Source organism: Vulpes vulpes, chromosome 7 (assembly GCF_048418805.1).
Source record: "Vulpes vulpes isolate BD-2025 chromosome 7, VulVul3, whole genome shotgun sequence".
NCBI lineage: Eukaryota > Metazoa > Chordata > Mammalia > Carnivora > Canidae > Vulpes > Vulpes vulpes.
In genome coordinates this window covers 74,079,149-74,103,729 of record NC_132786.1, presented here as the reverse complement: position 1 = coordinate 74,103,729, position 24,581 = coordinate 74,079,149, and the positions used below count along the sequence as shown (strand labels likewise).

Below are 24,581 nucleotides of genomic sequence, written 5' to 3'. Positions count from 1 at the left end.
TATTTTTTTAAAGATTTATTTATTTATGAGAAACAGAGAGAGAGTCAAAGACACAGGCAGAGGAGAAGCAGGCTCCCCACAGAGAGCCTGATGTGGGATTTGATCCAAGGATCCAGGATCACACCGTGAGCCCAAGGCAGACACTCAACCACTGAGCCACCAGGCGTCCCCAACCTTTTTCTTTAATGTAGAACTTCTCAGAGGCTTTAGTATAAGAATGTGGTCTGTGAACCCCCAGAGAGGCTAATAAAGTAGACAATATTCCCCAAACGTATATGGATGTATGTGTGTGTGTGTGGCACGTACACACACCTATGCCTGTACACACATGCATGATATTGCTTTTAGCACAAGAATTCTGATAATACTATCAACCAAATAAAACAAAATCTCGTATCAGTCAGAGTTCTTGAATGCAAGTGATAGATCTAGTTTAAAAAATAAAGAAATTACGTGGAAGATTACCAAGAGAGTCTTCAAGGGCCAGGCTGGAAAACCAAGCAGTCTGAGAAGTAGAAACCACAGGAGGGAGACCCAATCTTTATACTGCTAACAGGGAAATATATTAATTCCCAATCGTTTCCACTTCCTATTTCATAGGGATATTCTCACAAGTAATAGTGAAGACATAAAACCAAGATGTAAAAGAATATGATCCTAATTCTATTAAAAAGAAAGAGCAATGTACAGAAACAGTTTCAAAAGAAAATAGAACAAAATGTTAACAGTGTTTTTTTCTGAGTGATAGTTACAGATAATTTTTATTTTATTTATGTACATAAATCACATTTGCAATTATAAAAATAAAGGTTTTTAAAATTACTTTTTCAAGTCTAAAGGAAAATGATCGCCAATGCCAAAAATTCTGTGACAAAGTCCACATTCAGTTTTCAAATTCCTCCTGAGTTCATAAATTTTGATAATGAGTTTTCCTAATTATTAGATGATCATTTTAAGTTCCATATTATCCGAGGAGTTTGGATGCAATAAAAAATTTTAAAGCTCTTTCTTGCCTTTTACATGAGCAAGTAGGCCATTATATAGAAATCACAATTTCAGTAAATTATTGGTATTAGTATGCAAAATCCCTGCTGTCAGTAATTAGTATAGACACCACTAGTTGATGGTTTGGGGAGGATCTTGTAAGAAGGAACTCTAGGTAATGCTTGCACATAACTTCAGATAAGACCACTTCACAGATAATTTCACTTTTTCAAAACAAAGTTAGCTCTTTATTAATATAGCAACATAAATATTAATAAATTTATTTTTTATTAAAAGGAAATCAGGATTCACAAAACAAAACCTCACAACACTATCCTAAATAACACCAGGCAAAAATGAAATAAAAACAGAAATTATAATCCATTATTTTAAAATAGCAACAATTAGGAGACTACATACCAAAACTTTGAGATGCAGTCAAAGCTGCTTTCACAGTTAAATTTATAGCCTATGTGTCCTATTATTAAATAAGAAAAAAATAAATGAATTACATCATCAATTACAAAGAAACATTCAGGAAACAAAATAAACTTAAGAAAAGAGCAAAGAAGGAATTAGGGAAAAGTAGAAGTTACATTAGTAATATAAAAATAGACAAAATAGGATTTATGAAATAAGTGCTGTTCCTTTAAAAGACTGGCAAGTCTAATAAAAGAAAGAAAAAAAATGCAACCAAAAAATTAGAAATGAGAAAGGAGCTGTAACTATAAATATAGAGAAAAATACTTTTAATTATAAGATAATTATATGTAAAAGTCTGCTAATACATTTTAAAATTCTATGAAACTGCATGATTTTCTTTTAAAATATTATCTTTTAAAATGATACCCAAGAAAAAAAAATTAATAAAATGATACCCAAGAAATAGTAGTTAACCTGTCTAGACCAAAGTCATAGAAGAAAACTTTAATGTTTTCAGAGATTAATCTCCCATTCACCTGCCCTGAAAAAAAGCTTGGAGCCTAAACAGTGCTATGAATGAGTTCCTCCAAATCCTCAAAAAATAAGCTATTCCTATAATCTATACTAATCTAGAGCATAGAATATGATTTTTTGAATCTTATAGAAATAGAATTTAAAAATGTAAAAAAATAGAGTAAAACTACCATTTAATCTTATTCATGAATATAAATGCAATTATCCTACATAAAATGGAAGGAACTGAATTCAACATTGTTATATTATATTGAAAGAGGAAAAGACCCACCATGATGAAATAGGATGCACCTCATGCAGAAATAATCCAACAATGAGAAATCTATTAATATGATTTATTGTAATAATAGGTCAAGGAAGTAAAACCATATAATCATATCTAGTTTCCCAGAATATATTTAATTCAACAATTTCCAAAAAAATGTTTAGTGTATGTGAAATTGGAAACCACTTCCTTAACCAGATGGAGACGTCTATTTTGGGACAATAGCTAATATTAAAAGCTGGTGACCTTCCTCAAAAGTCAGGAATAAGAGCAAAATTAATGCTATTGCTTACTTAATATATGAGGTATAAATATTGTAAGGGAAGAGGGAAAATTATCATTAATTACACTTCAAATGATTGTCTACTTAGAAGAGAATCAACTAGGGGGACTAATGGAGGAGTTCAGAAAAGTTACCAAAAAATCCATAGCTTGAGCCTACAAGGAGCAACCAGTTATAAAACATAATGAGAAAGTGATCCCCCCCCCAAAAAAAGAAAGTGATCCCAACAAAGATATGGCAATAACTAATAATATAATTAACAAAAAATATGCAGGACCACAAAATTACTGAGGAAGATACAGGAAGCCTTCAACAACCTTGACATATGACAAATTCCTGAATTGGAAAATTAATATTACAAAGATGGCAACTCTCCTCCAGTTAATTTATAACATTGAAGCAATTCTAAATAAAATGCCAATAGGACTTCTTTTGGAACTTGACTGAAATATAACTAAAGTTTATCTGAAAGAATAAATGGACAAATGTAGCTGAAAATATTTTGAAAAAGAAGAGTAATGCTTGCCCCAGAATAATGTTTGCCCTATTAAAAAGTTAATCACATTATTATGTGGCATTATTATAAGGCAAATTATAAAATGACAGTAATTAAAATAGCATGGTTCAGGAATAGAGAATGATACCAATCAACCAACAAACAATAAATCCAGAAAGCACTCCAAGTATATGTAAGAATTTAATATTTGGCAAATGTGGTTTAAAACAGCAGAAGAGGGAATTTTCAATAAATGATGATGCAACAACTAAATAAATATTTAGAGCCTTAATCACATCTATATCAAAAATAAATTCCATTTGGAGTAAAGATTTAAATCTTAAAAATTAAAAGAAAAACATAAACAAATATTTATATAACATTGAGATGGAGAAGACTTTTTAAAACATATCACCAAAAGCAGAAATCATGAAAGAAAATAGGTTTATCTAAATGGAAAATGTAATATTTTTATATATCAAAGACATCATGAATTAAATTGGTACATATATGACATGGGGCAAAATGTCTGCAGCATATAGAACAAATGGCTGATGGTTTTAACATATAAAGAGTTCTTATAAATCAATAAAAAGCGAACTCCCAACAGAAAATTAGCAAATGTGTTTATTCATTCCTTCAACAGGTATTCATTGTGCATCTAATATGTGCCAAGTATTGTGCTAGGGGGTAGAAATACAATGTTAAAGAATCTAGACATCCAGACACAGTCTCTTCCCTCATTCATCCCGGTATGAGAAACAGGCACACACATAAAATGTAAATAAACAAATAAATAAAGCTACAAATTGAGATAAGGGATTGAGTAATGAAGGAAACCAAGAACCAAGACAGCAAATGGGAAAAGAGTGGTGAGGACTGTTTTCAAACAATGCTCTGGGCAGGCCTTTCTTAAGATGTATTTAAGCATTACATAAAGGATACCCAAGAGAGCAGCTTAAGCAGAGATAACATTTACCAAGCCCCTGAGGTGCAGAAAAGATCTCGGCATGTTGGAGGAACCAGTGTGGCTGCATCATAGTGAGCAATAGAGAGGTGAGCATGGATGGGAATGGAGAGAACAATAAGTGTCAATTTGTATAGGACTGTGCAAGCCATGGTAGAGGGGTTAGATTTTTATCCTATGAGCAACAATTTACTCAATTCTATTTATGATCATTGTTGCCACCGTATCAAGAATGTACTGAAGTGGGTCATGAGTCAAGAGTAGATTCGGGGGTTGTGATGGTAATCAAGGGAGAAAAATATTCATCAGGATTAAGTGATAGCTTAATTGAAATTGCAAAGCAGCATACAGATTAAAGGTATACTTTGGAGATAAAACTGATAGATTATGCTGGTCTATTTGATATAAGAAAAAGAGGTCATCAAAAGGATCAAGGATGATTCTTAGGTTTCTAGCTTAGGCAATTGGTTAAGATGGTGGTGCTATTTACTATAATAGAGAAGATGGAGGAAATAGGTTTGGGATAAGAATGAGGAATTAGATTTGGGACATGTTATGTTTGAAAGATCTGACTCATCCAAGGGAAGATATTAAGCAAGCACATTAGATATGTGAGTCTAGAACTTAAAGGTCAAGGTAGGAAACAAATTTGAAACCCTTTAGCATAAAGATGGTACTTAAATCCATGGAGATTGAAGACTGTCATGGGGGAAGAACATAGGAAAAAAAGAGGGACCTGACTCCTCAAAGGTAGGCAGAAGGAATATAACACTGATCAGTGAAGGAGGAGGAAGACCAGGAAAGAACAGTGTCTTGGGTATGAAGAGAGAGCTTTCAAGAGGAGAGAGTGGTGAAGGTGAGGACAGAAAAGTATCCTCTTGGATAGGGTAATATGGAGGTGACTGGTGACCTTAAGGACATTTTCAGTGCTGGTGGTGGCAGGGGAGTCAGAGTGTGAAGAAAAGTAATTGCAAGATGGGAAAATGAAGACAGTATATAACTCCACAGAGAAGTTTAGTTATGAAGGAGAGCTGAGAAATGGCCAATAGATGGGAAAGTGGTTTAGATGCAGGGACACCGGAATATGTCCACAGGTTGATGAGAATGATCCATTCAAAACAGAGACTGGTGATGCAGAAGAGTGAAAGGGGGAAACCTAAGGAGGAACTCCTCAGAAAGGCGACAGGGGATGGGATCCAGAGCATAAGAGGAAGGGCTGGCCTTTGAAACATCCTCCATAGTCAGCAAAAGGAAGGAGATGATTACCAGGTTAGTTGGGTTGGGGTGGGGAGGAGAGGTCTGGTGGTGGAAGGATGAAGAAGTTTTTATGTAATAGCTCCTATTTTCCAAGGGAATTTTGAAGTAAACAGGTATGAGGGGATCAGAAAAATATGGGGAGAGATGAAAGGGTTTATCAGTTTTAGTGGGAAACTGAGACTCTAACAGGAACAATAGCAGCAATCTGAGGTTGGAAATAACAAGTTGAAAGCGAAACTAATTGACTGCACTGTGTGAATTTCTTGAAGAGAATGTTCAATCGTCCCCACAGATAGTAAAGTTTTATCCAGAGTTGGGATTTTACCAGGAAAGTCAATTGAAAGAAATTGAGGCTCAAGACCGCTGAGAGCACTGTATTTCAAGGATGATTACCATGATGGACCTACAATGTCTAGACTAGTCAAGGAAGAAGTGAATCTAAAACAGAGGCTGATGGGGGCGGGGGGAGATGGGGGAAGGAGGATAATGGATTATCTGTCAGTCAACAAGGGATCCGGAAGGATAGGAAGATGGTGATTGGAGTGGAATGTCTGATAATGTGTTAGTTCGGGTCCTTCTAGAAGCAGACACCAAGGCAGGGTTCAGCTTGCAAGAGTTTTATTAAGGGAACATCTGTGAAGGAAAAACAAAGAAACGGGGAGAGGGAGGCGGAGGCCATCACACCATAATGCAAGTCTGACACCAAGGAAAGGAAGGGGGCGCGGGCTGAGCAAGGAGAGCCTCAGACTACATGCAGCAGTTCTAAGAAAGTTTGGGCCAGGCTGCCGGGCGGCCCACGCACACCGCTCCGCTCCTCGCTCCGAGTCCGGCACGTGCCACCGCGGGGCTGGGGGTAGCCCGGGAGCAGCGCGGCCTCGGCCTCGGCCTCGCCGCGGACTGAGCGCACCTCCTGGGAAGGCAACTTAGAGCCATGGGGGCGAGGGCGGATTCAGAAGGACAGAAACGGTCCTTGGAGGCGAAGCGAGCTACCAGGAGGGGGCTGGATGTTGGGAGTTCAAGTTCAGCCACAGTTATGCATCACACACTCCAGACTGCGTCGACGACCCCGTAGCCACTGGGGATCTGTACACTGATTAAAACGGTCTTCTGGCAGCCGGGGGGGGGAGGGGGGGGGGCAGCTTGCTGACACAGGATTGAGGCCCAGACGACCCGGGCGGTGGCTAGTCTACGAAGAACTCATGATGAAAGAGACTGCCTAGGAAGCTGGGAAGTTACGAGGAGGGAAGAGGAGGCCACCGGCCTGTGACAAGATTCTCCAGGAAGCCGGGCTGGGGCAGGCAGGATGAGGAGGTGAGCTCGGAGAGCCGACTCGCCGGCCCTAAGGCACACGGGCCTCCCGAGGCGCCGCGCGGGCAGGCGCTCCGGCTGCACCCGCTTCGCCGCAGCGACGGGCTGAGGGCGGTGCGCGCGGCCGCCCACGCGGGGCTCGCCGCGGGCGGGGAGGAAGGCGGGCCGCGGCGGGCGCCGGAGGCACTCGGGCTGCGGCGGGGCGCTGGCGTAGTCCCGCCGGCGGCCGGGCGGCGGCGCTCAGGGGCCTGAGGCGGGCTCAGGGCGGCGCGGGCCTGCCGAGGCCGCGGGCGGCGTGCTGGCGCTCCCGGGCGGCGCCCCCGCGGAGCTTGGCGCGGCAGCTGGCGGCGGCCTGGCGCGTGGTGACGGCGCCCGCGGGCGGGCAGCGGCTCCCCGGGGCGGCCGGGCGCAGGGCGGCGGCGCTGCGGGGCGACGGCTTCCCGAGGCTTCGGCCCGCACGGGCGGCAGCGGTCCCCATGGAGAAAGACAAAGACACGCCGGTTAGAAACGGGACCCACGCGCCGGCTGCTCCCGGCCAAGCCGGGACACGCAACCCCCCCGTCAGCGCGCTGCCGCCTCCGCCCAACAGGTTGTCCCACGGCCCCGGCCCCGGGGGAACCAGCGTCCGGCTGAAGCCTCTCCCAGGTTCGGGCAATGTAAGGAAAGAGGAAAGGTATCAAAACCCTGATGTAAAAAAAAAAAAAAAAACACACACACACACACACACAAAACCTGACGTTTTCTTCACACTCCGGCCCTGCGATTCTAGCTTTAAAATTTTCCCGTAAGGAATAATTATGAATACATACAAAATTTCCATACAGAGTGTTCAGTTCAGTATCTATAACAGAAAACAACAAAAACAAAAGGCAAAAAAAAAAAAAAAAATAGAGGAAAAAAAACTGGAAATAGCCTATATCCAACAGTAAGGTGTGGGTTACAGTCTTTTTCTTATAGTGGATATTAGCCTGCTATTAAAATAACGCTGGGGAATAATACCTAATCATATGGAAAATCATCAGTTTTCATCCCCATTTGTAGTGTGTGTGGAGGGATGTGTACTTCCTTATACGTGGACATACACAACACACCACAGATGTATTTTACACAGATGTGTAAAATAATGGGAGAGAAACACCCCAAAATGTTAGTCATCTCCAGGTGATGAGGCCGCAGGTAATCTTGAACTATTTCCCAAATTGTATACAATAAGCACATTTTATTTTTATGATAAAAACAAGTTAATTTAATAAAATTTTACTCCATTCTTATGGATCCATTCTGTCTCGCAATTCAAATTTATGAAAATAATCATATTGTTTAGCAAACTGGTGGGCATCAGATTTTAAGAATGATGGATGATGCCCAGAAGTATTTTTTCTTGAAAGGTTCTGAGTAAATCAGAGTATTACAAAGCAGTTTATCCCTTAAATATTCTGGTCTTTTGTGAAGTTATACCTTATTTTACAGTAGTAATCATTTCTACTTCAGACAAAAATTGGGGGCAAGGAAGTTTTCTGGGCTTTTAACAAACTTAATTTGATTTATGATCGCCACAGACTTGGGGACACAAAGTTTACTAAAAACAAAAAATATATATGTTTTTGGAAATGTTTTATACAATACCAATGTTTTAACAATGTATTCAACAATTTTCTCTTTAACTTAAAAGAACCTAGTGGGAGCAAAACTAAAATGTTACAATGAACTAGAGTCAAACATCCTGGTCTTTCAAGAGAACACGTTAACATTTTTAGCAGTTAATTAATCCTTAGTAAGTCTGTTTTGCCAAACCTTGTCCCAGGAAAATGCATAAAGATGACCATAAAATTATACTGATATAATGTAGGGGTAGGACGCCGGGCACTATTGTTAAATTGATAGAAAGTCTGTAAGTTCCAATGATATTTTAAGCCAAAGTGACCTCAGAGTTGTCGGGTTGATTTTACTTAATGATGGAACAAACCCAAGGTTAGCTGTTCATCAGAATATTGCTTAAATAGGGGCGCCTGGGTGGCTCAGTCAATTGAGCGGCTGCCTTCTGCTCAGGTCATGATCCTTCGGTCCTGGGATCAAGCCCCACATGGGGCTCCTGGCTCAGCGGGGAATCTGTTTCTCCCTCTCCCTCTGCTCCTCTGCCTGCTTATGTTCACGTTCTCTCTCAAATAAATAAAATCTTAAAAAAAAAAAAAGAATATTGCTTAAATATATGATGACCTAATCATCCACACCGTCCTGCAAGTTTCCCTGTTTCTGAAGGGACTAGATAAAATCATCATATCTAGAGGCACACCTCTAGTAAATATTCATCAGAAATGAAATTTACAGGGAACAAATCCTAAGAGGCCAAAAGTTTGTATTAACTCATCACTCCTGCACAAAAAGAAGGTTGGTTGTCTGAGGTGTTTATAAAGCATTCTCTCTCCAAAAACCTTATTTTTCCACCAAATAAGTTATAACATAAACAGGATTAAATACAGATAAAACAGAGGAGCATTTATTTTTCGTGCTGTAGTCCAACTTTCAATATCCATTCAGTGAGTGATTCAATTTAATTTGACATTTTTGAGTACCTATTGTCTCAGGCACTGTGCTTACACTACTAAAACCAAAAAACAAAACAAAACAAAAAAGGGTAACAGGGGGTTCCTACCTTTGAGAAGCTCTATCTAGAAAATTACCTTCAGATTATTAGGCTAACTCAGACCCTGGAGCTAATCTAAATCCCTAAATCACCCCTCAGTCCTGCCAAAGCTTTCCTTCTCACATTCTTTACATGAGCTAATTTCCTGTCATTCCTTTGCTCAGATTCATCAATAGCATCCCACTATCTCCACACTAGCTAAATTATTAATTCTTAATCTTTCAGGGGAGTCAAAGACCAGTCTGAGATTCTGATTAAAGATAACAGACTTTGTCCTCCAGAAACATGCACACAAATGCATATACCATATCCTTTATTTCACTGTACTGGAAACAGATTTCCTGAACATATGCAATATATTAAAAAAAACAATATTTATAAAGGATTATGCCTCCCTCACATTGTTATTTTTCATAAAAGAAAAATGGTGCCTTCCTGAAGAAAATTCATTTAAAAAATTCTAACTGCTCAAGTAAAGTAAATCTCAATGAGATCTGGCTTATTGATATGAAATTGTGATACGGTCTTTGACACAGTAACACGTACATCTTCTTCGATAATCAACGGCAACTTTTTTTCTCCACGGTAACAGTACTGAAATCTTTGACTCACAAAGATACACAGAACCAAAGCAGAATTCCACAGAATGCTTTGTCAGTTTGAGGTAGCCTCTGTACTGGAACACTAAATTCCTACAAGACTTTCAAGCTAGAGTCAAGTAACATTATTTCCTCTGCTTTCACATTCAATTAAGACCTCTAGAAAGGCAGCAAACCTTTGTCTAGTAGAGAAAAAAACATCATATTCTGTTCCTCTTTCTTGGTAATACCTCTTGGAAAGGTGATGACAGCAGCTGATATAGAAAGTAATGAGACACAATGACACGTGGCTATCCTTCCCTCATCAAAGCAGGAAAGCCATGATGTATACCTGACATGACTGGCTCACATCTGCCCTCAGAGGACTATCATTTTTTTTCTTCCATTTGAATATTAGATAGATAGAGAATTATTTTGAAAATGTTGACAGTCTTTCCAAATTTCCAAAAAGTGTCCTAAAGTGGAATTCTTCTTTGATGTGAAGCTTGATGCACTGAGAGGCATCAATAGTTTCATCCAGTTGCATGCTGAACACCCACGTCTTTCTAATTCTGAAGATATCTGACATAATTGACTGCCTCAATTCTCTTTCATGGACTGTATTTTAAGGAACTTTGCACCAAACTACTGGACTCTCCACTTCCCTAACATACACTATTATTTCTCACCTCCATGCCTTTGTGCTTGGCATTTCACCCATCAAAAAATGTCTTCTCCCTCCTTTCATCTATTCAAACACTACCCATCCCTCAAGACCCAGACCAAAGCCACTCCTGACAAGGTTTCCCTGATTGTCTCCGTCTGAAATGATCTTTCCATTTTCTGAACTCCCACAACAGTTGAGACCACCAGCTTCAAAAATGCACCATTACCTATATTTTCACAAATACCAGAAAGAGCTATGGCCACGTTTCTACCATTTTCCTAAATCTCTTTTGCCACCCTTAAAAGAATAACTAGGTGGATGAAGAGGGAGGCTGACAATGCTTGTCACTAGAGTGACCAACTGATTCATCTGAATTATTCCTTTCCATGCTTATTTTCATACAAAAAGTTTATGTGCCAACTGTGTATTTGTCATATCTGTAATACCATCGTTGACTGTTGAATACACTATCATCATACATCTACTTCTGGGGTTTTCAATCATTGCCTCTCAATTCCATGGCCATCCTGGTATTGAGAGGCAATCCTGCCTCTCAATTCCATAGCAATGCTGCTACCATTTTCAAAATAACTTTACATTCTAGAAGAAAGAATTTAAGCAGATCTTGAAATGAAGGTAAGCATGATTATATGGAAAGGGCTGTAACTGACATCATCTGTTCAAATAAGATATAAAATTATATATATTCTAGAGCTGAGCAGTAACTTGAAGATGATCTTTTTCAATAGAGTCACATTGCAGATGGAAAACTGTGGAGAATGAGGTATTTTGGAGCAAAAAACCAAAATTTGCAAAGAATCAAAGTCTCAAAAACAAAATGGTAACAAAATCATTCAGAGCCAGAAAGGTTTGTCCTAATTAGTTCATGGATTCATCATTAAGGATAAGTGAAATTAAGGAGTTAAAAAGAATTAAATAATAAAGAATGAAAATAACTCAAAATGTGAAAGATGAAACAGATCAGTCATCTAAAGAAATGACCCAAAGACTGTCTTTGACGCTACAAGTATTAAGGTGACCTGAACTCAACACCACTTATTTTTATCAATATTTTAATCATTTAATTACTGTATGCCAGGCACACAGTAATTTTATTTTAATTTTGGACTAAGTATTTTACAGATGTGAATGCAATTTTATTAAACTGTAATGGGAAGAAATTGCTAAAGGAGATCATCTATAGTAACTATGTTACGAAAAAATCAAGAACTCAAAAGCTGGCCATCTGTCTGCAGCCTGATCTAGTAAAAAGGATGTTCTGAGAATTGAAGAACATCTGGTCTGAGTGGCAAATATATTCCCTGGGAAAGATGAATGCATTATACTACCAGAACTTGCTGATTTTGGTCACTGAGAACTGATTTGATGCTCATCAAGCAATCTTCTAATTATAATTTAGTAGATTGTAGATTTGCCTATTTGAAGAAAATACCCTGAGCCATAAACATGAGAAGCCAGTATGCCTGGTATCTCTCATTGCAAATTTTAAAACTAGCATTGTGGAATTTACACACCAGTATCTAGAAGGCTGGTTAGAATAACACAGTTCTCTAGTACCCAGTCACCTTGCCAGATCAACCAATCATCAAGGCCAGCCTTAGAAAGTAATGGCCATGTCAAAGTTACCTATGAGACCTGGCAGAGAGGTTAGCCTACCCTATCTTGTTCACTACCTTCAAATTACAATACCATGATTTCAAACACACACGTAAACATATACACATCCATGCAGAGCATGTTCACACACACACACACGAACCAATTAGGAATGAAAATGATGGAAAAGGGGGGAAGAAAATATAGTGTTTCTCAAGGCTCCAGGGCACCACCTTGTGAATTTAGAGCTTAGTTTTTACAGCAGAGAAGGCTGGAGATTTTTAATGGCACCAGTATTTGTTTCACTTATTAAAGGAAATTAGTCACCTACACACACACACAAACACACACACTCACACACACACAAATTCAAGTAGAAGTAGAATTGGGACATATAAACTTACATCAAAGAGTAAATATCAAAACAAAACATTTCCTGTGTCTCACATAATATGTGGTTACTTAAGGGTTTCGTTTTTGTTTGGGGTGCAGGGTGCATTGTCAGTTTTTGTTTTCTTATAACATCTGCATAGGAGAGACACCTACAAATTATAGCAAGGTTCTAACATGACTTATCACAATTTCTGACAAGACTTTAGTTCTCAATTTTACAGCAAGAATTCCAAAGTCAGAATCCAATAGAACAGTAGAACCCTATATCCAGGGTTGAGGTTAACATACATATAAAGCTACACTAATACTATAAGCCTGAAAGATATGATCTTACTTGTTCTACTACTGAATTTTAACTATTGGGAAAGTATTATGAAAATATACTTTTAGTGCGATTAACTTTTTTCCAATCGGTAATGGAGTTATAATTAATCCCATTTTCAAACAGAACTACTCAGTAAGTAATACATTGAGAAGTACTGCCATCTTTGGGAGAATGTAGTATTACTGTCTATCTAAAGTAAAATTCAAATATAAATACTTAACCTCTATAAATCCTATCATGGACATTTGGCATGGGACACATATTTTTAATGGATTTGCCTTCTGTGATATAGTTTGGTCCAAAAGATCTAAAATTATCTAAAATAAAAGATCTTTAGAAAGATCTAAAATTCTTTAGATCCATTAATCTCTGAAAGATAAAGCAATAATTGCATTGATAACAGATACAGGTTAGCCAAATAAACCCAAAATAATCGATTAAGGATACATTTTTATACAGATGATGATGAGTCATATCAAGAAGATTAAAACACAATCTGTTTTGAGAAACAAATGAAAAACTATTTGTTATTTGCATATATGAGGTTGGAGATTTGAAAATTTAGAAAATGGGTGCCTGGTTGGCTCAGTCAGATCAAGTGTGACTCTTGATCTTGAGGTTGTGAGTTTGAGCCCCACACTGGTTGTAGATTACTTAAAAATAAAATCTTTTTAAAAAACGGTATTTAAAAATTTAGAAATACTTGTGGTTTGATATTAAAACATCATTGCTTTTTACTGGCACTGAGAAATTAAAACTGTTTTGTACATACCGAAGATTTTTACACAAATCTAAAGGTAAATCATTTCCCTGAAAATTTTACCTGGCATTTCTTTCTCAAATGGAAAAGAAAATAACCCAATCAGCTATTTTTGGTTACTAGCAGTAATAATTATTATATATATTTCACTTTTTATTAAACTTCAATATTTATCATAAAATAAATGAGTGACCATGATCTCTTTCTGAAAGCAATGTGAAATACTACATTATGGTCACATGAAGAATTCAGTATATACTAGAAACAAAGAATAATTTAACACTTGGTCCTGAACAAAAACTGGTGGTTTAAATAACAGTATAGTAAAATGAAAGTTCACAGGCCAAAGAATAAAAATATCTGGGTTCTACAAAGTTCATACATACTGCTATGTAGGGGGAAAAATTGGGGAAAAAAACTCCACAAGGCACAGAATGGTGTAAAAATATGCTACTATTTGCATAAAGGGGAATGTATACATTTATATGTTTATATAGACATAGAACAGTTCTTGAAAGCCCAAGAAACTGGTAACTTGGCTCTGAGATAGAGAATGAGGGAACAGACAGATGGGATAGGAAGAAAACTTACCTTTCACAGAACACTTCATCGTACTGTTTTTTGTTTTTTTTTTTACGTGTATATGTTATTACCTACTAAAATAATCTTTAAGAGATAGCTGGTCTCTATTCCTGACTTCTTAACTACATGTGAGCCCTGGTGCAATCACTTAACTTTCTCCACTTTAAAATGAGGCTCTATTAACTCTCTAGAGTTCCCATCTGCAATTCAACAGAATTATGGCTCAAAGGATGGCATATACAAAATGCCAGGTGGCTAAAAAAAATTACTATTGGACTTGCTTTGCAGGGACTTATATACATGATATTATAATTATTTACATTTCTACCTGCTCTAAGAAAAAAAAAAGCACCATAGCAAGCAAATGAGTCTGGGAATAAAATTGGTGCTTGGCAACTCAACAGTGTTTCTCTTTGTTTCTGGTTAATCTTCCTTCTTTACACATTTAAACTAGTGCTTACAAGATACCGACTCCCAGAATATATTTTGATAAATGAATAAATATTAAGAATAATTGTAAAAAGGTAGAATTTGGGGAAGCCCGGGTGGGTCAGCGGTTTAGCGCCGCCTTCAGCCCAGGGCCTGCTCCTGGAGACCCAGGATTGAGTCCCACGTCCGGCTCCCCACATGCAGTCTGCTTCTCCCTCTGCCTGTGTCTCTGCCTCTGTGTGTGTGTGTGTGTGCCTCTCATGAATAAATAAAATCTTTAAAAAAAAATAGTAGAATTTTTGTGGTACAGTTTAAAAATGAATCCTGAGATGTGAAAAAAAGCTGAAAAATCACCCTCTAGTCTCATAAAATTAGCCCAAGAATCTCCTAAAATCATTCATGATCTTCATGAACACTAGATACTAACAGAACTAGAGTAGGCAAGAGGAGAGAGAGCAACAGAAAGGTTAGGCCAAAGGAAGACATGAAGAGGACCCTGAAAAGAAAGAAACCCAAACTGACATCTGGAGAACAGAGAACAGGAAAAGACCTGGTGATCCATTTATTCATGATGATACTGCACTTCAAAGAGCTTAGAGTCTAGTCACGGGGACAGTCTAGTTAAATAATAATGAAACAATAACACAAAGGATGAGCGTGAAAAATAAGAGGTTAGGTAAATGTGAGTTCATCAGAGGAAGAGCTTCAAACACGGGTTGGGGCTCTCAAGAACAGATTCATAAAAGAAATAGGATTTTGAAATCTGAGTGATAAGCAAAATGATGGTGGTAGCATGGGCTAAATAAAGTCAGCAAGGAAAGTCAGTGCTGGTAGCAGGATGATGAATTTAGTTTTAGTCACAGTTTGATTTTAAATAATAACTTTACAAAACCTGTTAGAAATTATTTTCAAATACTTGGTTGCCAAATTTCCTTCACAGACTACACAGGAGTGATGACAGGCTAGTATGCTATCAAAAGTGACTAAACAGGCTCAAATACAAGATCAATATGCATCTAGATGTAAGTTTTAATAGAGCAGGTTTTGGATATGAGATAATCACACTTCCACAGGATGTTTGGCAAACCTCTTCCAGTATGTTCTTGCAAGTACCTAGCATCATTTCCTATCACAACCTTCATACTCAGGAGTCAGCTCCACCCAAGATACACAAAACCAGGAAATCAAGAGGTGCCAGTTTTACTTTTCCATTGATTAAGTTCTGTGAACCGGGTCTAGGTGATGTAATAGACTGCTGTGGATTTTACTACATAAGAAAGAATGTCAAAACAAAATAAATCAAAAAACCACCCTCTATCTCTCAGTGATTTGCTAAAGCTAAAAGAATAATAAGCACTTAATAAATGTTGGCATAATACATAATATAAATTCAAGATACTCACTATCTTATGGGTAAAGAATCTGTGTGTGTTATTGGTAACATGGTAAATCTTTTAAGAAATTTCTAAGCAAAATTTCTGAAATGGTGGCACAGGATAAGAAAGAATACCAACAAATATAAAGAAGGTTGTTAAGTCCTCAATGCAGAAAATATATATTCTAAAATTCTACTCTTCATTTTTTTTACAATCCTTCAAGTGCTTAAATACACAAATTACCTTTATTCAATAATCTCTTAGTGACTTAATGAAGTGAGAATGGGTATATAAAGGCTTGCCAGGAAAAAAAAAATCAATGTTTAAAAACAAATTTATTTAGAAAAGAAGATTTGAAACAAGTATTAGTTAAAAGTTTATGATTTATTTTTTTTAATATTTTATTTATTTATTCATGAGAGACAGAGAGAGGCAGAGGGAGAAGCAGGCTCCATGCATGGAGCCCGACATGGAACTCGATCCTGCGTCTCCAGGATCACGCCCTGGGCGGAAGTCAGCGCCAAACCACTGAGCCACCTGGGCTGCCCAAAGTTTATGATTTAAAATAATTCTGTGCTACAGCAATGCACTTTGTGTTCTCCTGACATGAATATTAGGTTTATGCCAATGCCTATTATTAAAGTTCAAATAACAAGAAAAAGAAATTCTTTTCAAAGCATTAGAACAGAAAACTTAAAAGTTTTTTTTCTCATTTTGCTATAGATTATAAGACTATAATTTAGCTGTCCTCATCTAGTTCAAGTCTGTCAGCATTTGACTTCAGTTTTTAAGGGTCATAGCTCATCTATAAAATTCACTCTATTAAAACTAGACACAGAAAGTCTCTCAGGAATTCTTCCCTTTAAAGGCAGATCTTAAAAGTTAATCAAAAGCTGGGTAGCTCACATGGTATACAGACCTGAGCTTTCAGTACTAAGTCACTGATTTCAATCCCAAGCAGGGCTGACTTCTTAAAACTCATCACATACCCTCCTCAGTATTCATTGGCCTGGGCAGAATAAACAGGCTGCTTCATGTCAGCTCTGAGGGCACATAAATTTCCACCTGGAGAGCTCCAGTGGCTATTAAGATGGCAAGATTTAAAGCTTCATTGTTAGGTTCTCCCTTCAGAAAGGAGATGAAAAGAAATCTGGAGAAAGCAGTGAGGGCTACAGGAATATATATGACAATGCAGGACCTAGTTTTTAACTGTTATCTTAAATATTCACATATCCAAAAATTGCAACTTGGCAAAGTAAAATTAACATACTTCAATCACCTGTTCAATGTTTACTAGCACATTTTTCCCCTTAGAATCTGGCTGTGGATACTAAATTAAGTTTATCATATGGGTTACGTCAGATTCTATTGGTTTAGTGAGATGGCTTCCTCCTAGTTTTCAGAAATAGTTTCTGCCTTGATCAGAAGCATAGAGACTAGAGACACCTGAGTGGCTCAGTCAGTTAAGGTTCTGACTCTTGATTTTGGCTCAGGTCATGATCTCAGGGTTGTGACATCGAGCCCTGCATTAGACTTTGAACTGGACGTGGAGCCTGCTTAAGATTCATTCTCTCTCTCTCTCTCTCTCTCTCTCCTGCTCCTCCCCATGCCCCTTTTCTCTCTCTCCCCCTCTTTGGAAGGAAGGAATGAAAGAAAGGGACTAAGTCACAAATTCTGCACATATCAAAGGTATAGGACTCAACAAACAGATCTTGTTCAGTCTAAAAACACTTTTATTTTTTAAAATAAGTTATTTCCTTTCTAAAGATAGTCTTTTAAAAATAGGTCTCACAGATTTTTTGTAAAGCCCTCTAAATATAACACAGGTTAGTTCACACTGCCTAACAGTATTACAATTTAATTATCCAGCACCTCCTAGAGTAATACCAAATATATGTTACATTATAGACTGTACACATGGCAGCAAGAAGCAGTAGTAGTTGGGGCAGATGGAGAATCAGTGCTAGTCAATCATCATTTCCCAAATGAAAAACTGAAATAGAAAGGCACTGACCTAAATTATGCAATAAACCAAAAGAATGTGAATAGTATAATATGCTATTTATTATTCTTTGTAACCTCTTCAAAACCTAGGGCTTAAAATGCACATACGCTATTGACTCATAAACCTCAAGCCCCTGGACAATCTCTCTCTTGACCTATATAGTCTGTATCTCCTGGTCCTACTAAGTATCTCCAATGAGATGTTCCAAAAGCACATCAAACTCAACACATCTAAACTTTAATTCAACATTCTCCCCCAGAAAAATGTTCCTCCCTACCTGTGTTCCCTACCTTGAAGAATGGTCTAACCCACTTACCCAACCAAAATTCCCAAACCTGCCAATCATATTCAATTCCTTATTCATCTCCACTGCCTGGAAAATTCCACTTCTGAAATAATTATAGTATCCACGTCTGTCTACACAGGTTTCATTGCCTTACCTAAATGTAAGCCCTTATCACTTCCTACTTAGATTTCTGGAGCTTGTTTCTATTTGATTTTCCCATCACAAATCTTACTTTCCACCCCAATTCAATCTCCTCAATTCTATCAGATACCCCTGCTTCAGATCCTTCAACAGCTAATCTTCAAAATGATTAAAACTACTTGGTTGGTACATAAGATCTTTCTTGATTTGGCCATCACTTTGTCTCATATTCCTTCTCTTGGTCTACATATGATCTCATGTCTCTGCACCCACCTGGAACCTATCTCTATCAAAATTCAATTCAAGGGGATCCCTGGGGGGCTCAGCGGTTCAGCGCCTGCCTTTGGCCCAGGGTGTGATCCTGGAGTCCCAGGACCGAGTCCCCCGTCGGGCTCCCTGCATGGAGCCTGCTTCTCCCTCTGCCTGTGTCTCTGCCTTTCTCTCTCTCTATCATGAATAAATAAACTCTTAAAAAAAAATTCAAGAATGAATTTAGGGAATTCTGAAAAGTCTCCCCCAACCCTCCAGAGTGCTTTAATATTCCACTTGTGTATACCCTTATAATGTGTTCTTCTTCCATGAGAAGGAACTGTTTATCTCTGTAACCCTAGTACCTAACGCAGTGCCTCACACAAGGCATGAGCTCAAAATGCCTAACTGAATGAATGACACTAAACTACAAAACAGTGAAATCTGAAGAAAATGCATCAAATTCTTTGATTTCTGATACCTGAGCAAGCTTCACAAGGGCAATTTGCTTATTATTACAGATCTATCCCTAGATATTTTTAAACTATTTCAGTTTCTAGTAAGTTTGTTAAATTGAAATCTTCAATCTTCAAAAGGCAAATAAAGACCTCATTTCAAACACAACTAGTCCTACAAGTAATAAACACTTTAATTAACATGTGGTATAAAGGCCTGCATCACTCAAGAAGCTAAAAAGGAATCTGGGTTGACTTGACCTAGCAAATACCTGTTTGCCTGAATGTCTAGAGTACCACCTATCATCAATAACAGGTAAACAAATCTAGCTGCCACCACCCAATGGCCCCCAAATCAAATGCAGTCACCTCACATCTGTGTGAGTGTGTCAATGTAATTATTGACTCCCATCCTTACAGAAATAAATGCAAAAGACAGAAGAGAGAAGCCCATTACTATTACAGGAAATCTAGAACTACAGACCAAGGTCTGTGAGAATATAGGAGTCTAGGACCCTGTAACTTCTCTGCCTCTGCTATCTCCTGTTTGCCTATACTGTAAGCTATCACCCATCCACTCCTTCAACAAATGTTTTCAAAGCATCCCTATGTCCCAAGCATTGTGCTAGGCACAGGGCCAACTGAACTGTTCTCAGTCTCTTACATAAATCTCTCCACTGGGAAGACAGACATTAAATCAATGCACAAATATAAGCATAATTATAAACTGTATTATATGACAAGAAGGAAAGGAATATGAAACAGAACCACAAGGAAGACATACTTCAGGCTGTCTTTTACTCAGATGTGACAATTAAGCCAAGACCTGAGACTAAGTCAGTCAAGTGACAAACATACAGTAACAGCAGATCTGTGTTTTAGGAAGATAGTTCTGACAGCAGCATGGAAGGGAGATTAGAAAGGAGGTCAGTTACAAGACTAATGCAATAGTGTAGGCAAGAGATAAGAGTCCAAATTAAGCTACCAAATATGGAGATGGCAAGGAGGAGCCAAATGTAAAAAACATTCAAAGGCAGGTGGATAGGCATTGATCACTGATCAGGTGAAGAGTTTTAAGAGAGAAAAAAAAGTCAAGGTATTTCCTAGGATTCTAATTATTCTAGGGAACTAGGAAAGGTAGGAGTATGAAAAACTCAAACAGGGAACACACATAGAAGGAACAAGTTTAAAGTGAAGATAATTAGTTTACTGAGTTTTTGTTGCATTTAAGGTACTGGAGAAACATCCATAAGAGAGGTGTCTGACATGCAACTTTGAAAGCAAATGGTCTTCTAATCAAGAGAATAGCCAGGCTAGAAAACAGGTCTGGGGTCATCTTCACTGAAGTGATAACTGATACTCTGAAAGTGAAAGAATTGTTGAGACAGTATAAAAAAAGAAAAAGGTCTAAGGAAATTGTGATCCATATTAAAAGGCCTAGTAACAAATGCCAGTGGCAAGCTAGAAAGGATCAGAGTTCACAGGAACATCAGTTCAACAAATATTTATCAACATTCACCATGTTTCAGGTGCTATGATAGATGTCAGAGGTATAAAGATGGAAGCCCTGCCCTTATAACGCTTATAGCCTAAGGAAAAGGCACAAATAGATCATTTCAATATAGGTACTGATGGGGCACTATAAAACACACAGGGGGGAATCTAGCCAAACCTAGGAAGTCAGGAAATACTCACTGAAGGACATAGTGTCTGATATAAAGCTTCAAGACTAAGTAAAATCATGCAAAGAAAGTTGGTAAGGGAAAACTAGATGAAATCAAGAGAATATTCTAAACTTTTGGAACGCTAAGCAGGATAATGGATAGTGAAAAGAACTGGAAGAAGTTGAGAGGCGAAAGTGATTTAAACTGGAAAGAGTTGGGATCCCTGGGTGGCGCAGCGGTTTAGCGCCTGCCTTTGGCCCAGGGCGCGATCCTGGAGACCCGGGATCGAATCCCACGTCAGGCTCCCGGTGCATGGAGCCTGCTTCTCCCTCTGCCTATGTCTCTGCCTCTCTCTCTCTCTCTGTGACTATCATAAAAAAATTAAAAAAAAAAAACTGGAAAGAGTTATTCTTGGAAGAAAATAAGATGGGAAAAGTGGGCAAGGGTTTTTTTTTGTAGAAAGTTTACAAAAAAATTGGGGGAAATGTTACAGAAAAGAGACTGGAGGAGGCTGACAGGTTATATGAGGATTTAGGAAGAGATATGGGTAAAAGAACGTGTATGAAGTTTACTAAGCTTTATATAATTGTACCTTTCTATCTCAGAAAATTTCTGTAAAATAGTTTTCCAAAGATTCTTGGGCTTGTCTGGTTTTTTTGGGATACAATACCATGCTGAGACTAGCCCAAGGTGACTCATATAATTGACCATAGAAAGTCTGGGAAAAGTAAATTTGTATTAATGGCCATGAAGAGGTCAAGCATGATGAAATGCAAGAAGCCCCTGGCTTTAGCACTTATGTGGCCACTGATGACCTTCAAGTGAACTTTTAATAGAAATGTAGGGGTGAAAAAAATTGCCATTAATTTGCAAGGGAATGGTATAGGCATGACACTATAGCATTCATTCATTCAACAAATATTGAATGCCTACTATGTACCAGGAACCATCCTAGGCCCTGAGGAATCAATGGTGATCAAGACACAAATCTAAGAGCTTTATAGTCAAAGGAGAAGAAAAACAAGGAAATAGACAGTTACAATGAAATCAGTGCTAAAACAGAGCAGTATGAAAGTACATGGAACCCTGATAGTGAAAAGGAGAAAGAGATGACAGCAACTAGATTAAAGATAGTATGGAGGCAAAATTGACTTTCTAGCTGAAAGAAATTTAAGCATGTTGGTGGGTTGAGGGGGATAAACCTGTGGAAAAAGGAGCACAGAAGATGGTTGTTGGAGGAAGGTCTTGGGGAAAAAGATTGGCAAGGTATAAGTATTGGACTTGGAAAATAAGAACACTTCTTTCTTCAAAAAACCAAAGCAGGAAGAGGGGATAAAAAAATAATGGAGATGCAGAAGAGGAGCATAAAGAAATGTCCTCTACCTTTTGCCATGATACTTGCTTCTTACAAGGAAGCAAAAATATAGTTGGAGGCTTTAAGTACAGTGGAAAAGTTTTGAAGTAGGCAATGTGAGAATTAGATAAATGAAATAGCTAATCAATCCCAATCCCTAAAATTACACAAATGACAGAAGGAGCAATCAACAATTAGTTGCTTGCTTTTTGTTTAGATCTGGGAGTAGAATAGGAAGCGTAATGTGAGCTGCACTTCAAAGAATTCAATAGGCATGAATTAAACAAAAGTAAACTTTAAAGGAATTATCAAAATAAATCACTAAATGTATACAAATACAGGGTGCATTACTGAGTAGCAATGGCAGAAGCTTAGAAGCTCACACAAAGAAGGCAGACAACAGAAGCCATCAGTAACAGAAATAAAGAGGAACTCACAGGTAGAGAAACTATGCAGATTAGAAGATGAGGTAATGGAAAGACAATCTTAAAAGCAGAGATATATTGCTTTTATAGACTAATGATAAGCCTGAAGATAACTGATGTAATGTTCCTGCCTCCCCCTTTTCCTTCCTTCAACATTCTCTTAGCACCTGTCATATGCCAGGTATACTGTGAGGCACTGCTGATACAAAGACAAGACATAATTCTTGCTTATAAACCTAGAGTATGTTCATGAACCCACAGCCAATGTTTACAACAAAAGAATAAAATCAAAAGCCACTTGGAGTTTTGCTACTCAAACTATACATGCTTCTATAAGACATTAACAACAAAGGAGCAAAATTATATGAAAAGTTCATATAATTTTCAGCAATCAGCAAAAGGTGCTATCAAAAATGGCAGATTAAAGACTCATAAAATAATACGTTCTAACTTAATAAACTGCTATGTATCTTGGCTTTATCACAGATGTTACATCTGACTTTTCATTAAATGGTTGGATTAATGCCAACAAAAAGGCAATGAACTACAAACGGCAAAGCAAGATAACCAGAAACTAAGTGCTAGAAAGTATTTCAGCAGTAAATTAATAATAATTTTAGTGATAACAGTAATAATGCATATTTATTGAGTTCTTACTTGAGCTAGGCATTGTGCTAAGTATATTATATATATAATTAAGTTTGTATAAGTTCTCACAAAAAAACCTATCTATGAGGTAGCCTCTAATATCATTTTATAGACAAGAAAACTGAAGCTAAGAAAGATTAAGTAACTAGTAACTTGAGGAGCCGGACTTGAACTCAGGTCTGATGGTTCTTAAAAATCCTTGCCTTAACCACTGTATCACTGTTTCCTCAAAAGAATGGAATAGTGCCAGGCACATGATGATACTTTCATCTTGAATAGTGTCATTGAAGGAATGAACAAAAGGACATAAAGCAGCAATTGCAAAGTGAACCCAAATATGGAAAACACAATTAGAAAAGCATAAGTGATGCTTTAAGGATTCACTAAATCATCAACTCAAACTGTACAGTACAACTGGAGGTGTCTGAAAAGCTGCCACAATTGGCAGAATGGCCTAAAATAATGTTACAGGAGTTGTGATGGTTCTTTCTGAGTGAAAACTTCAGGCTATTAATCTGCAAAGCCAAAGATGGAACCACCACCAGGCGGTTCAGAAAAGGAACTGCAGATGCTGACCAGAAAACTCCCACATTTTCTCAGTATGCAAAGGACTGGTGCTATATGACATAAGAGTCAAGCCCCCAGGTTACCTTTAATTCTATCACCTTTTTGGGCTTTGGGGTGGGTTTTTTCTTTTTCAGAGCAAAATAGATTCACACTATGAATCTGGTATCTACCAACTTTGACTTTTTTTTCTTAACTGAAGACGAACATACTATGTTCTATTAGTTTAAGGTGTACAATATCATTGAACAATTCTATACATTACACAGCACCCATCACAGTAAGTGTACTCTTACTCCTCTTTATCTAATTCTATCACCATTAAAATGAAAGAAAATCATGTGTACTGGAACAATGATTATCTTGTAGTACTATCCAGACCCCTCTTCTAAAAAATTCCCACCAAGATGCCTTTTATTGGGTACAGGAACATGTTTTGTGGTCACTAACTCTGCCACCAAGACCACCAATAACAGGAGCAACAGAGAGCATCTACACCAAGAGCAGCCAATCTATAGCAATTTATGGCCAATAATCTCTGAAGAGGCCTGGCATGGGAGACTTGCCCACCAAGAAATGCTTCTAACTCACCTAATCAGATTTTCTCTTACAGGAGTCTGAACTCAAGCTATACAGAGGAAAAATAGCTGAAAAGCAGAGAAGGCAAGCAGAAGTAGTGAGGCAGTTATAACCATATTGAGAAGATATAGAATGAGGTAGTTTAAAAATAAAAAGTAAAAGCAGAATCTGAGAAGGGCTAAAAGCAGCAGAGAAGTAATAATGCTGCTAAGATGGCCACACCCAGTTACTAAAGTTGCATTGATTTTTTTTTCCAGTTTCTATTAACACCTAGGTGAAATCTATATGGTGATGGTAAAGCCAGTTTTTACATAAGGTCTAGC

At 37.9% G+C, this 24,581-nt stretch overlaps 1 protein-coding gene across 2 annotated transcripts in view; it reads right to left on the bottom strand.

Moving 5' to 3' along the window:
- Window positions 1-6,637: 6,637 nt before the first annotated feature.
- The window catches only part of ZNF800 (zinc finger protein 800), a 145,494-nt gene continuing 127,550 nt past the window's right edge, over window positions 6,638-24,581 (bottom strand). For both annotated transcript variants that reach the window (XM_072764121.1, XM_072764120.1), the window contains exon 6: window positions 6,638-6,963. In XM_072764121.1, the coding sequence (XP_072620222.1) occupies window positions 6,777-6,963 (187 nt within the window). In that variant the 3' untranslated portion in view covers window positions 6,638-6,776. The remainder of the gene's footprint in view (window positions 6,964-24,581) is intronic.